Genomic DNA, 17,793 nt, shown 5'->3' on the forward strand with positions numbered 1-17,793 from the left:
GCACATCTGTGTATAGATAAGAGCTAGAAGATGAGGTAATTTCAGCTGTTATTTCCCAAGGGGTCACCACAGCAAATGAATATGCCCTCCCATTTATCCAGGCTTGTTATCGGTACTAGCCTGTGAAACCCCGAGGCTGGATTTGTGTTTCCTGCCAGGCTTGATCTTTTAAGACTTTTGTAAGGCAAATGTGTTAACAACTAAACAACAAAGCCCCTAGATAAGAACCAGGAGAACATAAATACTAAAACAAACACCCTAACTATATAACCTAGCAAACAAAACTTAAAGACCAAGTAACCTGATCAAGTGGGGTGCAGTATTAAAATTGCTTTAGCCCACCTACAGTTGGTGCTCATTGCAAGCTGCTTTGCAACCCACTCAAGCTCCTCCTTTACATGCTGTGTTTGACAAAACCAATGTTGTCTGTTGTGACTGAACGTGTAGTTCTATAGGGTCATTACATTTCAATCTCATGGTGCAGTTTGAAATATTGCTCTTACTTTCTATTTAGGGACTTCCACCATGGATGTAAGTTACTTTGGTTTCCATGGTTTCAGCCTGTTCTTCATCTTTAGCAGTGACTGAAATAATTAGTTGACAGCCATTTCCAGCTGCAACTAATAAGAGTGTTAACATATCTATAGTACAAATGAAGTAGAAATGATGCCACAAAAATTAGAAGAAATCTTTGCTGAACATTTGGGACATTAGGTCAGAAAAAGTGTGTTTACGGGCATTTACAATCTGCCTGCTAATAAGCAGAGTGAGTGCTTGAAAAAGGAAAAAAAATTATACACTTTAAAGCCTCCCTAATAATGTTTACTAGAATTTTTACAGTTGATAAGAGTAATTATGAGCTTTGATTTCAAAGGTTTTAGTATGTACATATGGCTCGTAATTTTCAGAAAACAAACTTAAGCTGTGCTGTGTGGGGTTTTTTTCTTCTTCTCTTGGTCCAGGTGGTTCTCCGGTCTTGTCTCCCAAGAACAGTGCAAGCCCACCAGACAAGGGCTCAGTTCCGCTCAAAGTAAACCTCCTGCAGTTCAGGAAGAATGTTTCTGACCTCAGGATGCAACTGCATCAGATGAGGCAGCTGCAGGCAAGACTTTGTCTCCATTTTAATTAAATTAAACTGTTGCGTTTGTTCACATTTCCAGCTGTGTATATGCATGTGATTAAGTGAGATACCCAAAAAGCCATATATCTCGGTTTACTAGTCCAGGTCCTCTAATAACTTTCACTTTGCTATGTACATCACTTCAGCTCCAGAATCAGGAGGCATTACGGGTGCAGCTGAAGCGGGCAGAGCAGGAAATCAGTATTAAACTTGCAGAAGCAATGCGGCGTATGGAGGACCCTGTTCAGCGACAGAGAGCTGTGGTAGAAGAGGACAGGCACAAGTACTTGGGTCTGGAGGAGCGTGTCCTCACACAGCTCAGGTAAGACTGCTCAGGACTCGCTCATTACCCAACACAACAGATGCTGTTTTGTTTAAATTGTGTCTAAAATGGATAGACACGTTTGTTTGCATTCAACAAAGTTTTTCAAAAGTCTGACAGTTGATGTAGTGCACATATCTGCAACTACATTTGCTGTGCCTTTGTTTATAGGAAGCCCCCAAAAGGCTTCGCTGTTATCAGCTCACCTGAGCCATTCAATCCTAAACGCTTTGACAAGCCAACACCCTTTAAATTACAGCCCACAGGTTTATGCAGGCAAGCTACGCCTGCCTCTCAGAGACAGCGGTCTAAAACAATGGACTCAACTGTGGAGTAATTACTCACCGCCCTGCTCTTATTTGAATTCATTCGCCTCGTCTTGCCAACAGGGAGCAGTAATTGAATCCTTTTTATTTGGATGTTTACAGACAAGGTCAAACAGTGTTGTCTTGCTAGACAGCGGCGAACATATGCTCCAATAAACACAATCATAGCAGTTCTTGGATTCTGGGAAATGAACAGGAGGAAGTCGGGGCACTGAAGCTGTGTTAAGCCCTTTGTTACACTTGGTATGCAGCCATTTGTGAGTCAGCAAAACACAGCTCCTGGCCCCTTAAATAAGGCATGGCAATTAGAGCTGCTTGGCTTTAGAACCATTTGGAGTGCGTGGTGTCAAAACTGCTGCCCTCTTGAGAGAATTCAATCTATCAGACCATATTTTGTAACCTTTTTTTAAAACTCACCCCTTAAAATATGGAAAGTCATACCATAAAAACACAGGAAAACCTTAATGAAGTCACACAGAAAAAGAAAAAAAACGTATTAAATCTGACAGTGGTCATTTTCAGTGGATGAAAGCTGAACAACTGCAGTATTTGAAGCTATTTTCGCCTTAAGTGGAATTCTTGGTGTCCCATACTGCCCGTTTCAGTTCACGAGAAAGAATTATGAAAGGAAGTAAGAAAAGTGCCAAATTCCTCATGCAAATGCAACGCAAGTGGTCTTTAAAGGCTGCCTCCTATACCCTGGCAAACAGAGGGATACATTATTGAACAAACAGTATTTTTGTTCTGGTGGAGGCTTCATAAAAAAGGAAAACTCCATCATTCTCACTACCAAAAAGCCTTTGCATAGAAGGGCATTTAACACACTGTCTCCTTGTTGCCTTTCCTAATCCCTTCAGGGGACTCCTATAAAAGAGTGTTTCTCAAGGGTACCTGGCCACAATGAAATGTGATTTTAGTTCCCTCTCATGCAATCCAACACTGCAGACAATGTTATTATACAGCACATTTCCCTTTGGAACAGCCAGCTTTCTCTAGCACCGGGATGGCTCTCAGGCAGGGTGATATGATTTCTATGTGAGGAAGTGCTTTCTCACAAATAAGCCCTCATTCAGTGTGTAAATATTTGGGGGTTTGGGATAAGACCAGATCCAGTCTAGATTAAGCAATATAGTGTAGACAGGAAAGAGGACTGCACAGTTAAGATGTTTATTCGCAGCTTAAAATATGAATTTTACATATCATATGCACTATTGCTTTTCATGCATCAATCCCAGAGACTTTTCCTACCTTTCCCCAGTTTTGGCTTATGATCTTTAAGAAACATGATTGTATCTTGCCCCCTGGTGTTTATACAGTGCAAACAATCATAATAAGAGCCTGTTTATGCAGGGTTTTTTGGCTTGTTTGTTTTGTTTTGTTTTTCAAGTATACACTCATTAGATGCCAATTTTGGGCCATAATGGCATGATAGCATCACACAGTTTCTGAGAATCTCCCATTTCACCACATCTCACAGGTGCTCTAATGCATTGAGGTCTAGAGACTGAGTACAGAAAACTCATTGTCGTGTAAGAACCCAGCTGGAGATGATTTGAGCTTTGTGACATGGAGTGTTATCCTGCTGGAAGCAATCATCACATGATGGGTACACTGTGGTCATAAAGGGATAGACATGGTCAGTAACAATAGTCAGGTAGCCTGTGGCGTTTAAGCAGTGCTCAATTTGTAGTAAGGTGCTTATACTATTCTATGAAATTAAACCACGTGAACCACTGATACAAAGCAGAATAGATCCATGTTGTTTATGCCCAGTTCTAACCCTAATATCTGAATGTCTAAGCAGAAACTGAGACTTATCAGACCAGGGATTGTTTTTTTTGTTTTGTTTTTTTGTTTTACTCTTCTATTCTCTTAATTTTGGTGAGGCTGTGCCAATTGTAGCATAATTCTGCTGTTCTTAGCTGACAGGAGGCTTCCTGAGATACTGTTGTGTATATCTTGGTCGCAGTGAGTGGTTATTTGAGTTATTGTTGCCTTCCTATCAGTTCAAAGCAGATTGGCCATTCTCCTTTGACTTCTGGCATCTTCAGGCATTTTCGCCCAGATAACTGCCACTTACTGGATATTTTCTCATTTTCAGACTATTTTCTGTAACCCGTAGAGATAGCTGTGTGGGAAAATCTCAGTAGATCAACAGTTTCTGAAATATTCAACCCAGCCTGTTTGGTACTAACAACCACGCCACATTCAGATTCATTTATATTACCTTTTTTCCCCGCCCTGGTGCTCAATTTGAACTGCAGCAGGTCATCTTGACCATGTCTACATGCTGCAACGCGATTGGCTGATTAGATATTTGCAGATACGAACAGGTGTACCTATCAAAGTGGCCAGTGAGTGAATTTGTCAGGCAGTTTTTTTTTTTAAAGTCACTCAACTCTAAATTACTTTCCCTTTTTTTCTGCAGCGAGCTGGAACAGTATGTAGGTTCTCTGCAGAATGACTCAGCCACAACACACAGAGCAGTGACCCTAAAAGATGTGGAAGAGGGAGCCGTAACCCTGAGGAAGGTGGGAGAATCTCTGGCAGGGCTTAAAGGTATGGTGACTGCCTTCCCATCACATTAATGTTCATTACTCCAGTATACTTGCATTATCATTCAGGTTTGCGCAGCAAAAATCCATGCCAAATACAAGCAATTTTTCACAAAAAATCACATTGTAATTAACATTTCTCAATTAAAGAGAAAAGGATTATGAGCAGAAATATTCTAAAATAGGAGTATTTTACAATTTTTTTCCTCTCTGTTTAAATTTCATCAGGAGAGTTCCCAGCCCTTCAAGCCAGAATGCGGGCTGTGCTCAGGGTGGAAGTAGAAGCTGTCAAGTTTTTGAAAGAAGAGCCCCACAAATTGGACAGTATGCTGAAAAGGGTGAAGAGCTTGACCGACACACTCAGCAGTCTGAGAAGGTAGGGGGGAAATGGAGAATGAAAAGATAAAGCAGGGAAAAATGAGAAGATGTGTTGGAGTATGGGAGCTGAGTGCGAGAGGGGGAATTGAAGATGAAAACAAAAAGCACTTTGCGGGGCTCCTCGATGGGGTCTATGATGTGGGAGATTGTACCGTTTGATTATAGTGGCAAGCCAGCCTTCATCCCATCAAAGAGGTCATTCTGTGCGGACAGATGGCTTTGGCGTCCAGATTTACTTCCATCACCTTCACGCAACCCGATAAGTGAATTAATTTGGTGGGCAATGCAGCACCTAATTTCCATTTTAATACAGATGCCAAACTGGCTCTTGACTTTTCTCTTGCTCTCCCTCTGTTTTTTTTTTTAACCAAAAATATGCCCTGTTGCCAAACCCACCTGTTGCATTATAGATTTTGTGATGGTTTATCCCTCATGTCATTAAATATGTAGTATTATTTGTCTACTTTACAGCAAGATTTGATGTAGTATAGTCCTAATAACAGTTTTAAAAGACCATAACTTGCGAATACAAATTTCTGAGCGTTGTTGCGCAAACATTTCTTTCGCCAGTGTTTCTGTATGATGTGTATTTCTTATTGTTTCCCTTCCCTCTGCAGGTGTGCTACTGAGTTTTCTCAGAAAGGGCCTGAGCTTTCCAGTAATGCCACAGTGGACAACAACCCCGCAGTAGCAGTAGACACCCCTGCAGATGTTTCTCCAGCACCAGGCCAACCTGACTCAACCTCAGCCCCGCTAGAGCCTCAGAGCTCCACCATCAAATCCGAGGTGATGCCTTCATCCCCGGTGGTCATCCATCATGTCCAGAGCTCCCCGGTCCACATTCAGCAGTCCCAGCAATCTGCGGCTTTGACATCTCAACCTAGTCCCCCAGCCACACCTAGCCCCACTCATATCTCCAGTCCCAACCTTAGCAAGAGTCAAGACCGTGAGGCTCCCAAAGCGGTTGACACAGATCCACCGAGTCCCACCCGCTACAAAAAGACTCATGGGAACAGTAATGGAACAGCCAGCCAGGATCTTGTGATAGAAGAGCTTCAGAGCAGTAAGGAAAAGAACAAAAGCAGAGCTGTTTCCATAAAGGTATGTTTACCCACCTTGTAATTTTCATTTACGTGTATATGCTGACATTAGCCGTGCTAATACTCAGTTTATTTTATGAGTGTCCTGAAAATCTCTAATGTATTTAATGTATTGTTTTTGTTTAGAAATAATAGTCCCTCATTTAGTTTGCACTTCTGACAGCCGTAAACTTTCTCTGACTATTTGGTATGTTTTTTTGTCTGCACTGTCCAGGCGGCAGAGAAAGAGTGGGAAGAGAGGAGGCAGAATATGGGTCATTATGATGGAAAAGAGTTTGAGAAGATCCTACAAGAGGCTCAGGCAAACATGATGAAGGGAATTCCAAGTCTAGAGGTGGAAGAGAACACAGCACTGCCTGCTGCTGGTATTGTAGAAGAAGACATTCACAACCCTGTTGAGCTACCATCAGGTAGAAATCACACACAAATGTAACTTAAACAGCTTCTTTTTTTGCTTTATCTACACACCTTAATGTTGTTTCCTATTGCCCTGTATGACAGAAGAGCCCCAGTCAGGCCCTCAATCAGACAAACCAGCAAAGAAGGGGTCCGAGAAACTCCCTAAGCCTCTGGTGGAGAAATCTGCCAAGCCAGCACTAGAGAAACTCTCCAAAACTGCCATCAAGCCAGCAGCCACTGAAAGTTTGACAAAACAGGGGTCTGAAAAGCCAAACAAGTCCCCACCACCGCCTCCGCCAAGGAAAACCTACCCCAGCTCCAGCTCAGGCATGACCACTACACGCTCTGGTGAGGTCGTCTACACCAACAGGAAGGAGTCTGTCTCGACTCAGGTTGGTGCTTTAAAAGGTTGGAGAGAGTAAAGAAAACCATTCTTGTGTCTGTGCGCTAAGCGTAGAGCCAAGTGGGGTTTAGTTAAGCCACTGCATTAAAACTGGAAGAAAAGGGGAAAGAGCTATTTAGGCTTTCTCCAAAGTGTAAAGGTTGCCATTTTCAGGAGAGATACTGTTTAACTCTGTCTTTACGCTCATCCAACATGAATGCAGTATCCATTTTCATTTCCACAAACTTTGCTGCTTGTTAAAAATACAAGAATAATTTCCCTCACATTATTTCTCACAGGAGGGCGAAGAGGAGGCCCCACCTCCCTCTCCCCAACCCAAGCCCACCAAGGTTGCACCGGAGACCAAGCCGAAGCCAGCCACTCCCCCCCTGGTTACGAGAGAAGAGGAAGATGAAGGGGACAAGATCATGGCAGAGCTCCAGGTTAGATCCATATACAACACGCACACTCACACGCTCCTTTCAAACATGCGCAAATACAATCAATTTAACCGACATATGGAAATTAGGATGCTGGATTTGATTGATTTCTGCGTTGTGGGAGTGGGTTGCTTATCATTTTTTCCTGTGGTGGGTGACTTCCTTGGAAGTGGCAAAGGATGGGTGCTGACAGCTGCCAAAGAAATAACTTTCATTGAACTTTACTGCACTTGTGGCGTTTTACAGCTGTGCAGTTGTGAAGATGCTCCTCAAAACCCTTGTCCCGTTGTTCCCCTCACCTTTCTCCACTCTTCAGGTTTTCCAGAAGTGCACAGTTAAGGATGTAGGGGTGAAAAATTTGGTAGAGCCCACCGCTCGAATTGAACCACAAATCAGAGAGCTAAGACCGGGGGCTTTATTACCCCTCAAAGAGAAAAAGGTAAAATATATGTCCCGGTGCAGCTGCCCAGCTAACTGCCTGCCTTTGCCAACTGTATAAAACAATCAATGGCTGTGTCTTAACACTCCTCTGCTCTTGCTTTTGCTCGAGAGAAACCTGTAGCAGCTGCCTCCACAAAGCTTCCTTTCCTTGCTGCCTGAGTTTTCCTCCCTCTTTTGATCCTGCTGGATATCAGAGCTTTAATTTTTTTTTTTCAGGATTAAGTCTGCATAAAATTGAGCTTCTGAAAAGATGCTGTGTCTTCTGTATGCCTGGTCTAGACTATGATGTGTTTCAGAACTCTCACTTGTCTTTTCATCCAAATCAATAAAAACCTCAGCACTGTACCTTACATGCTATTAAATCGTCTCGTGTCTTTCTTTAATGACATTTGACAATTGCTTGATATGCCCTAGATTTTTGACAATTGAAAGAACATCAGTAAAATGCACTGTAGACACAATCTATTTTTGCAGACTTGGTTCACTAGAGGTCAGCCTGACCACTTTGCATGCTCCTTCTCCTCTCCTATACTTTTCTGAGGAATGACTTTTCCGTTTCTCTTTGCACAACTTCATCTCAGTTCGCTTTTCCCAGCTTTACACCTCCCTAACCAATCATTTGATACATGTTGAGTATTACTTTTTTTTAGTCGAAACGATAAAGCAAATAGGACTAGGTGTGTGAAGTGCATCAACTTTTACTAGATTTGAAAAGATGAACTGGAAGTATCTGCTCTCTGAGAGAAACAAATAGGAGGTATGCTATTTGGTTAAGCTTACAATCACAGTAAATAGTACATTACATTAAAGTTTACTGTTTTGCTGAAATTTTAAAAATTTTAATTATTTCACTGAAAAAAAGAGAAACAAGTTAGGAACATAAACTGTATTTAAAGATGTACATAGGCTCTGTGATGTCGTCCCCCCCCCCCCCCCCCGCCCAAAAAAAGCATCTTATCAATTAAAGGTTGATAAGTTGGTTAAAGGTTAACCATACCCTAAAACATATAACAATTTACAAAATAAGCTGCATGCACCATTAAAGACTCAAAAGTTCCAAATGAGACTAAGCTCATCATTAATGTGTTTAATGAGGTCATAAATTAACTAAAAAATAAGATAAATATGTCACAGACTTTTATTGAACAGTCACAATTTAGCAGTCTCCCCCTGCTGGTCATTAGAAAGAATGCAGGTTTAAGGCACTTCCACATTTTCCACTTTTTAGATGCTGAGTCTACAGCTGGCTTTTAAATATAGTATAATGATGTAAAACTCGATATGTGAAATAAAAAACAGAAAAAATATTTAATTCAGTTTTATATTTATATTATGTGATTTATATATTTATACATCCATCAACATGAATTATATTTTATTTTGGCTTTTCAAAGCTCTGTACTATGTGCATTTTTATGTAGGATTTAATACTGTAACAGTATAAAAAAGCAGTTGTGAAAGGTAATTGACCAATCTTGTAGTTTTGACGCCGCAGATCGTTCTGCAACCAAATGTGATTTCACAGTTAATCCAGCACAGCCTGGCACGCCAGTTACACTGTAATATTATTCCCCCACACACTGTCCTAGCAGAGCTCAGAGCCCAGTCGAGAGGATAAAGATCCAGACACAGACGAAAATGGGAATACAACTGTTCGACAGAGCCAAGGGGTATGTATGACTTTTAACTACATATACTATAATCACATATGTTTAACTTATACTCTAGCGTTAGAAAGCTATGAAACATTGACACATTTTTAAATTTCACAATCACAGGTCATATATTATGTGACGGGCCAGATTCCCAAAGATCATCCACCCCCATCGCGACTGGAAGACACCAACGACCATCACAGAGAGCCCCCACAGTCTCCGACACAGGTGTCAAATGTCAATGTTAATGACATTTCTCCAAGCCAGCAGCAGCAACAACAGCAGCGGCCACCACTGTCTCCAACACCCAAATCACCCCCACCTATATCACCTAAACCTGTGGGACTTAATGCTTTTAAACTGCCAAAGAAGCATGTTAAACGCTCTGAATCCATGAAGACCAGTGCAGAAATGCAGAAGGGAAAAATCCTTAAAGTTCATACAGAAAAGAAAAGTAAGCTCGTCCAGGAGCCTGTTTCGTCTAGTAAGAATATAGTAACTGACCCAGTGGCGACCACAAAAACAGGTGCTGTTAAAGCAGCACCTAAACGGTATGGTGCTCCATCCAAAAAGACTTCTGACGAGAACAGCAGTCCACCTAAAAACACTATTGATGATCTTGATGGGGGTGCTAGTCTCAGTCCTGACTTGCCTGGAGAAGAGGCACCTCCACCCCCAGACAACATTGCATTTATGATCACCAACACCAAGGTTCAGCCACTGTCGTGTGGAGAGTACCAAGAACTGGTCAATGCCAAAAAAGGAAGTGTGCAGACTGTTACTGTAGGCAATGCAGCGAATCGAGGAAACACCACAGCGGATCCTTCAGTGCCGCAGGATAACGGCTTCAACAAGAAGCCTGTCATCATCATCTTTGATGAGCCGATGGATATCCGTTCAGCTTACAAGCGCCTTTCTACCATCTTTGAATGCGAGGAGGAACTGGAGAGGATGCTTGCAGAAGAGCGCATTGAGGAGGAGAGTGAGGAATCCGATACAGAGAGAAGTAGTGGGCTGCCGGTCATCGCAGAAGGGGCTGAGATGGTTGGTGGCAAAAAAATCAGCAGCTCACAGGGAGCTACAGATCATGCCAGCCTATCATCTTCATCCTCTTCTTCGATATCTGAACTAACAGACAACGGGGTAAACTTAGATTCAAATGGAGACTCCAAGGATGGGAAGAAGAAATTCAAGTTCAAGTTCCCTAAGAAACAGCTGGCAGCACTGACTCAGGCCATTCGCACAGGCACCAAGTCAGGCAAGAAGACGCTACAGGTGGTTGTGTATGAAGATGAAGAAGAATCCGATGGTACAATCAGGCAGCACAAAGAAGCGAAGAGATATGAGATTACGCGCTCAAAATCCTTTGCAGATACTCCCAGGGGAACAGACACTGCCCCGCTGAAAAAGCAGAACTCCGAAGCTCTCGGCAGGACGGATGAGATTCGGAAGAACACCTACAAGACGCTAGACAGCCTGGAGCAGACCATCAAGCAGCTAGAGACCACGATTAGTGAGATGGGACCACGCTCCCCTGATGAGTCGGTTAACACCGAGGAAGCAAATACAGGGAATGGGAAAAGCTCAGTCGGAGTAGGGCTGAAGAGGTCGTCCTCTCTGCCTACCTCCAAAGGGTCTGGCCCTAAGGTACCTAGCAAAAATTCACTGCAGAAGAAGCCTAAACCTCAGCTCCTTCCACGCCCTGTAATCAACCCTTCTACCACCACCAACACCAACACTGTCCCCAGTGTCCCCAGCACCGTACAACAGGTCTCTCTTTAGCTCTTGTTGTTCCCGGAGGCTTTGGGTTTCTTCTCTTTCAGTTTTCTAACTTACCTCCACTCCCACCTTAACCACTGAAATTACAAAATCATTAATCCCCTCCCCCCACAGGTGCTTGGAAATGGAAATGACTCCCCTCTTCAGTACAAAATCATGGTGACATGATTGGGTGTAGCATTTTTTTTGGTTCCTGGCTACCATCTTTCTTCTTCAGTTTATTGCTAAAACTCAAGAGGTTTTCAGCAAGTGGCACACTCATCATCAGAGACACTGTCATGATGATCAAGCTCTAATTATCCTTGTTCTTGACTGCATGCCTTGTGTTTAATGGCTTTGTGGTCCCACTGGGTGCATGATCTTTCACTGGCGTTGATTGTTGACGTATTGAATGAACGGGGATTTTTTTGGGGTGTTTTAAACCTGTTAGTGCCTCGACTTTTCATACTTCCTATTTGGTGTGTTTTTTCTATCTTTTTTTTTATTTTCTGTTTTGTTTTTCATTTGGATCCCCTGCAGAATACCAGTGTCGCTTCCCCTACTAGTCGGATGCCCGTCCCTTTGTCTGCGAAGTCCAGGCAGTCACCGGGTACAACTGACAAAGCAGGAAAACAGCAAAAACTGCAGGACGCTCAGAGGCAGTTCCGACAGGTAGTTTTACTGTAGGGTCTTAACAGAGACTACAGGGAACAAATATAGGGAATCGAAAGCATGTGGCATATGAGGGAGGGTGGGGGTGGGAAGACTTCCAAAGCTGTGAGGTTTCAAGTGTTGTGGAAAAAAAAAAGTCACGATAGTGGCGACTGTGGATCTGTTCACGTTTCTCTCGAGTCTGCTCTGACACGAAGGCATGTTTGACTCTTGACTGTTATCCCCATAACATCACTGTACTGTATGCTTCTGCATGTCCACACTGCTCATGGTTTTCACTGTGTTGGTGGCTAAAAAAAAAAAAAGAAGGAAAAAAGGCGGAGACAAACGGAATCCTATCCTGTCATCATCTGAGTTGTCATCACATCTCCAATTCCCATCACAGCTGAGTTCCTAAACAGTGTTGCCAAGCCCTAAGATGCTTATGGCTATGTTTGATACAAACTTATCTGACTTTTTAAAAACATTTTTTGGCTATGCTCCTCCCTTCTCACAATGCACCTCTGCTCAAACCCAACATCACTGCACAGCTTACTTAACCCCAAGGTGATACATTCTCTTACCGTCAAGACTTCGGCATAACCCACCCACCTTGCATCGTCACTTTCACTGGAACACTGGCCCACATTTTCCCCTATCTGCTATCACTCTTCAAACACCTAACCCTATTACCTAATTCTCTCCGGACCTCTTACGCGTATCTATTCTCTGAAATGTCTCCAACACTCTTCCCAAGGCCTAACAATCCCTCTAACAAACAGCCACTCTGTAGAGAGACCCATCCTGTCTGCCATTGCACTGTCTAACCTTTGCCTGGTTCTGTTTCTTGGTAACATGTCTGTCAGTTCAGTTTCTCACCTTTTGTGCAACCCAGTAAAAAAAAAAGACAGCTTTTGTATCTGGGTATTTTTATTGGTTTTTTTTGTTTTGTTTTTTGGTGTCTTTTAGTTCTGTCTTAGTTATATTAATGCTTGTGTAGTCATAGTGTCTGTCCATGTAATTAACTTGTAGTTTTGTTTAACATTGTCTTGCCTTTTTTAATTGTATTATTTTACCAGTTTTCTTTTTTTGACAACAAGTATCTGTTTTGGCATCTCTGTTTACAGGCTAACGGAAGTGCTAAAAGAGTGGGAGGGGATCATAAAACGACTTCCCCTACTATACCCATCTCTAAAATCCCTGCTTTTTATCCTAGCTCTACTAAAGGCAGCTCCCAGTCCACACAGAATTCAGATGCTACTAACCCCATTAACCCTTCTTCCTCTTCCTCCTTTGTGACAAAGTCCTCCATTCTGTCCTCTCACCCACCTCGTTCCAGCTCCCTACCTTCCACCCATATCCCCTCCCTGTCAAACGGATCCCTCAAACTTCCCACACCCTCACAGCACACAGGTAAAGCTCTCTCGTTTTCCTCGCAGAATGGTCGAGTCCACTCCTCCTCCTCTTCATTCTCCTCCTCCTCCTCATCCTCTTCCCCCTCCCCTCTGTCGCCCACACCTTTGGGCCCAGGTGGAAAGAGCATCCGCACCATACACACCCCCAGCTTCACCAGCTACAGGTCCCACAACGGCAGCAGCGGCAAATCCTCCATCCCAACAGCCACAGCAGCTAAGGACACTACTTAGCCCCATTATCACCCCTCTGGCTTTTACAGCATAGCAGGTAGACCTGATCATATTTTATATTGGTTTTGGATTGTTGTTCATTTTCTTTTTATTAAAGTTTTTTTTTTTTTTTGTAAAAGTATTAAGTGATGGACTCAAATCATGTTTTTCCTTTGACACTGGCATTCACACACTGCTACTTTTATCTTCATTTTCACATTTTGGATCATGCTTACTTGGATATCGATTCTCTCTTGAAGGCGTTCCAGATGACAGAATATTTTGCAATGTAACTATAAACGATTTAGTGTTGCCACTTTGTAGCTGAAGTGGAAGGCTTTCATGGTGTTCAAAAATGTATTTTCTTGCTGTAGCTATGAGTAGGGAATAGAGAGTTGATGTACAATCACAAAATATCATGTAAAAAAAAATTGTGTTATATTTTTTTGAAACAAGAGATTGAATAACCGTAGTATATTTAATCTTCTATATTTCCTATGTTGCCGGACATTCGACGCTGCCCTTGTAAATGCCTTTTTCTGAATGTATACACGATGTATACAGACATTTTAAACTCATTAGTAACTTTAGTTTTTTAAGAGTATTTTCTCATGTTTCCACCCATTTGAACTGCCGGTTTATTTTACAGATTTACAACAGGTATACTAAATAATAAAAGTTTTCATTTTATTGTGCCTATTTGCCAAAGTTGTTGTATAATGACTCACTTCAAGCCTAACTCAGTCATGACCTTTTAGGGGAATTTACATGCAATCTGTGTGGATGGCCGAAGTGTGGACCTCAGTGTTTGCACTGCTGGTTTCGGTTTGTTAAGTTAACATGTATTGTTGTTTAAATGTACTTAAGTCAAAGTGATAAACCTGTTCTACCACGTGTACATAAAAGCTTCTACTAAGAAAAAAAGTAGTTTTGTTAACATACCAAAGTTTATTTGTATGCATGCCTTTTGATTACTTTAGGAGAGTGGTGTAAAAGACGACGTTTGCACAGATAGATTTTGTAAATATTTGATTTTCTCTCATTTTTTTTGTAAAGCTTTAAATCATGCTATAAAGAAACTATGTAATAAAGACAAAAGTGTGTTGGAGTAGTAATAAAGACTTGCATGCTTGTAGTGCATCAGGCTTCCGTGGCTTTTTCAAGTTCTTTGTGGTTTCCTATTGGGCTGATTCACAGATGGTAGTTGTGTATAAATACAAAACTAGATATGCAACTTCTCACTTCTTCTTCGCCCGTATCCTGTGCACACATCATTGCTATTCGACTGGTGGCAAAACACGGCTCTGCATTACTGTTACAGGTAAGGAGATGATTTATGATTATTGTCAGTTTGGAGTTACCCTACATTTGGATTAAACTATCAAACATTTAGGTAATTCACTAACATATAAGCTCTAATAATTTTGTACTTAGTCATGTAGCCATGTTTGGTACACTTTATTGTTTAAGTGAACATGCAAATGAATTTTTCTGCAACAGAGCAAAGTGTCTTTGGCAAATGAAGTTACAAAGTCGCTAACTGGGTTTTAAAGGCAGTATCATTATCAGTATACATTTAATTAGATTGTTATAGTTTATGATTGGTTGACTTTTTTCATGTTCTGGTTGATTTTACCTTTTACGTATGTACACACAGACACATACACAGTGATATGTTAGTTCTACTATATAGCATTTTTATATGCTATACTAGCAAAAAAAGTACCTCTTGAATGTAATTATTCTTTTGTTGATGTTAATGAAAATGTAATCCTGCTTGCTTGTTACACTGACGTTCCGCAAGAGTAGTTCCTCTTTCTAATGTGTAATACACACATGATTCTGCATATGATTTTATAACGTTATGTCACATTTTTCTATTTGCATTCTTAGTTTCATTATGATTTAAAAAGTCACTAAAACATCATGTGAGTGAACGAAGGCTATCATGTGGCTGTCAATCGTTATAACAGGCTGTTTGTGTCTAATTTGTGCTGGACCAGGCCGATCCTCTGCGCAACAACTATGAATGTTTCCGGGGAGGAGGGAGAGAGCTTCTATGGCACTTCTGGAGCTCTGTGGAATTATTCTCTTTCCATTTTTTACATCCTGATTTTCATCATCGCAGTGCCTGGGAACATCTTGGCTCTGTGGGCCTTCTTTCACCAGAAAAGCACATCTCCATCAAGAGTCTTCCTGAGAAACCTCTCTGTAGCCGACATATCTTATGTCCTCGTCTTACCCATGCGCATAATTTACCACCTATCTGATAACCACTGGCCCTTTGGACACATCATCTGTCAGCTGTTAGGCTTCTTGTTCTATCTAAACATGTACTGCAGCCTCTACTTGATGAGTTTCATCAGCCTGGACAGGCTCCTGGCTGTGGTTATACCTTTAAAGTCACAATCATTCAGGAAGCCTTTGTATGCAAATGTAGCGGTTGGCATACTGTGGGTGATAGTTATTGTTTGCATGAGTCCTACACTCTTTTCTGGAAGAAAACAAACCAACTCATCTGGCATTTGTAACAAACTGTACTTAGAAAAGACAAATCCAACAGCTTTAATTTCCACTATTGTGGCATTTGCAATTCCCCTCGTCACTATAGTGGTTTCATACATACTGATCCTGCTGAAACTAAGAACAGTGCAGCAAAATGAAGAACGACCGGTGAAAGACAAAGCTATAAAAATGATTATACTTATTGTGATGAACTTCCTATTCGCATTTGTGCCCTACCATGTGTGCAGAATAATCTACATTCAACAGCAGAGCTTTGGAAATATTACTGAGGGGCTGAGAAAAGCCAATCAGATAACATCTGCACTCACCTGTATCAGTGGTATACTGGATCCTGTCATGTATTTCTTTTTGAATCGTCTATACAGGAAAACATTTCTTAAGCTGTTCTGTAAAAATAGGGAAGATGTCATATAAAAAATGCAAACGGGGGAAAAAATGGAGGTAATGCTAACCATGTTAAAAACATCAGCGTGGTTCCTATAGCACCTAACCGCAAATTAGACAAACTGCACTTCCCCTGATTCATCGACTTTGAAATTGTCAGAATTAGCCAGTACTTGTTTAGGGAACTATAATAGGTCAAAGATAATTTGTCAGTTTGGGACCTGTTAGCTTTCTGGCACTGAAGACTGAGACATTTTTTTAAATTTATTTACATTTTTTGAAATTCTGTTTTTATTTTATTCTATTTTTAATTTTTATTCTCTGAATTACTCAGAAATCTTATCCCCAAAGGAGTGAAACATCTAAGCTTCTGCTTTACGATACTTTATTTGTCTCACAAAAGGTAACTGAAAGTCTGTGACCTCAGCGGAAGTAAAAACAATTGTTGCCTCTTGCAGTCTATTTTGGTTCCAGAGTTCAAAGTTTGAATAAAGAATCCTGGTTTTCATGACAAAAAAACCCTACTTTAATAATCACATTTCATTGTTAAGAAATAGTGTGAGTGTGTGTGTGTGTGTGTGTGTGGGGGGGGGGGTCTGGTAAGAATGCCAAGAGGTTAAATCCACATCAGATGCAGAAGCGTTATTAGGCAACTGCATTATTCAGCAGTAGAACTGTGGACTGCTAAAGTTTCCTTTCTGCAGTCTAAATGCGTTACCTAGTGGAGCCACGTGGTACATTATAAAATGAGACAGAGGGTTAAAGATATAGATAGTGTGGTGCTTTCAGTGCCTTAACACCTACAAAATGTTGCTAAAAATAGATGATGCAACAACGTGATAAGCATGCCACTGTTTTAGCTTTTGTGATGTTGTTGGGATCAAAACAAGAAGAAGAATGTGCACATTTTCAGAAATCTAAATGGTGTGTTTACAATGGCCTCAGTAGTGTAAAATATGCAGCACAACTGCTCAGGCCTCCCAGGTGAAACGCTATTTTACAGGTTTGGTTTCTTTGTGTCAGGAAGTTGAAGGTTCTCTGTGTGTTGTTGGGGGTTTTGTCCACTTTACAAAAAGTGTACCTCATTTAGAAGCTTTAGCACCTAATTATCGCTTATTTTGAAAATAAAATTAATCATCTGAATATTAAATAGTTTGCTCGTAACTTTCTTCAGAGTATTTGTCTAAGATTGAAGAAGTTTGCAGCAGATCAAATCGACCACTTGATGGTGACAAACACACAGAACAGTTGGTTTTGTGATTGTAGATTATGTCATAGTAAAATAAACAATATAAATACCTTATTTGATATTTGACACAAGTAGAACATTGAACCAACTGATAGAGTAGTTTTAACACAGTTTTTAAAAGAGCAGACCTGATGATGTAGACTATAAAGTAAACCTATTACATGAAGTAAAATGTTGTAATTTGTTTCAGAAAGGTTTACAAGATGGTAGTGAGACCTACTTTGACCTGGTCAGTCAAAGTGAAATGCGCAGAGGAGGCATAGATGATGTATTTCCTGGGTACGGGGTGAATATGGGAGTGCCAGGCAAGAGGAAAAGAGGAAGACCACAAAGAAGATTCGTGGACGTGGAGAAGCAGGACCTGTAGAAGGTTAGTGTGAGAGAGGAGGATGCAAACTCCTCTCTCACACTAGAGGCAGATGATCCACTGTGGCGACTCCTAAAGGGAGCAGCTCAAAGAAGATGACGATGATGATAAAAAT

The 17,793-nt window shown here is 41.3% G+C and overlaps 2 protein-coding genes across 21 annotated transcripts in view; both read left to right on the forward strand.

The window, feature by feature from the left end:
• Window positions 1-14,292, forward strand: part of kiaa1217 (KIAA1217 ortholog) — a 138,758-nt gene extending 124,466 nt beyond the window's left edge. For 10 of the 20 annotated variants that reach the window (XM_085287029.1, XM_085287019.1, XM_085287024.1 and 7 more), the window contains 13 exons: window positions 963-1,102; window positions 1,267-1,442; window positions 4,197-4,327; window positions 4,552-4,699; window positions 5,319-5,802; window positions 6,016-6,211; window positions 6,303-6,592; window positions 6,882-7,025; window positions 7,339-7,461; window positions 9,053-9,133; window positions 9,242-10,888; window positions 11,417-11,548; window positions 12,655-14,292. In XM_085287029.1, coding sequence (XP_085143155.1) covers window positions 963-1,102; window positions 1,267-1,442; window positions 4,197-4,327; window positions 4,552-4,699; window positions 5,319-5,802; window positions 6,016-6,211; window positions 6,303-6,592; window positions 6,882-7,025; window positions 7,339-7,461; window positions 9,053-9,133; window positions 9,242-10,888; window positions 11,417-11,548; window positions 12,655-13,173 — 4,211 coding nt within the window. In that variant the 3' untranslated portion in view covers window positions 13,174-14,292. The remainder of the gene's footprint in view (window positions 1-962; window positions 1,103-1,266; window positions 1,443-4,196; window positions 4,328-4,551; window positions 4,700-5,318; window positions 5,803-6,015; window positions 6,212-6,302; window positions 6,593-6,881; window positions 7,026-7,338; window positions 7,462-9,052; window positions 9,134-9,241; window positions 10,889-11,416; window positions 11,549-12,654) is intronic. The other 10 variants (XM_085287020.1, XM_085287023.1, XM_085287025.1 and 7 more) reach the window with 9 other exon arrangements.
• A 99-nt stretch (window positions 14,293-14,391) lies between these two features.
• On the forward strand, window positions 14,392-17,290 carry LOC146567289 (uracil nucleotide/cysteinyl leukotriene receptor). The gene is made up of 2 exons (XM_085287040.1): window positions 14,392-14,473; window positions 15,156-17,290. The coding sequence occupies exon 2, from the start codon at window positions 15,178-15,180 to the stop codon at window positions 16,090-16,092; it is 915 nt and encodes a 304-aa protein (XP_085143166.1). The 5' UTR covers window positions 14,392-14,473; window positions 15,156-15,177; the 3' UTR covers window positions 16,093-17,290.
• The last annotated feature ends 503 nt before the right edge of the window (window positions 17,291-17,793 follow it).

This window comes from Mchenga conophoros, linkage group LG9 (assembly GCF_057382185.1).
Source record: "Mchenga conophoros isolate Kocher_MC1m ecotype Shallow Benthic linkage group LG9, M_conophoros_male_GT1.1, whole genome shotgun sequence".
Classification (NCBI taxonomy): Eukaryota; Metazoa; Chordata; class Actinopteri; order Cichliformes; family Cichlidae; genus Mchenga; species Mchenga conophoros.

What these genes read in the sequence shown, in the direction of transcription:
- LOC146567289 (XM_085287040.1), top strand. Translation starts at nt 15,178, where the DNA reads ATGAATGTTTCCGGGGAGGAGGGAGAGAGCTTCTATGGCACTTCTGGA.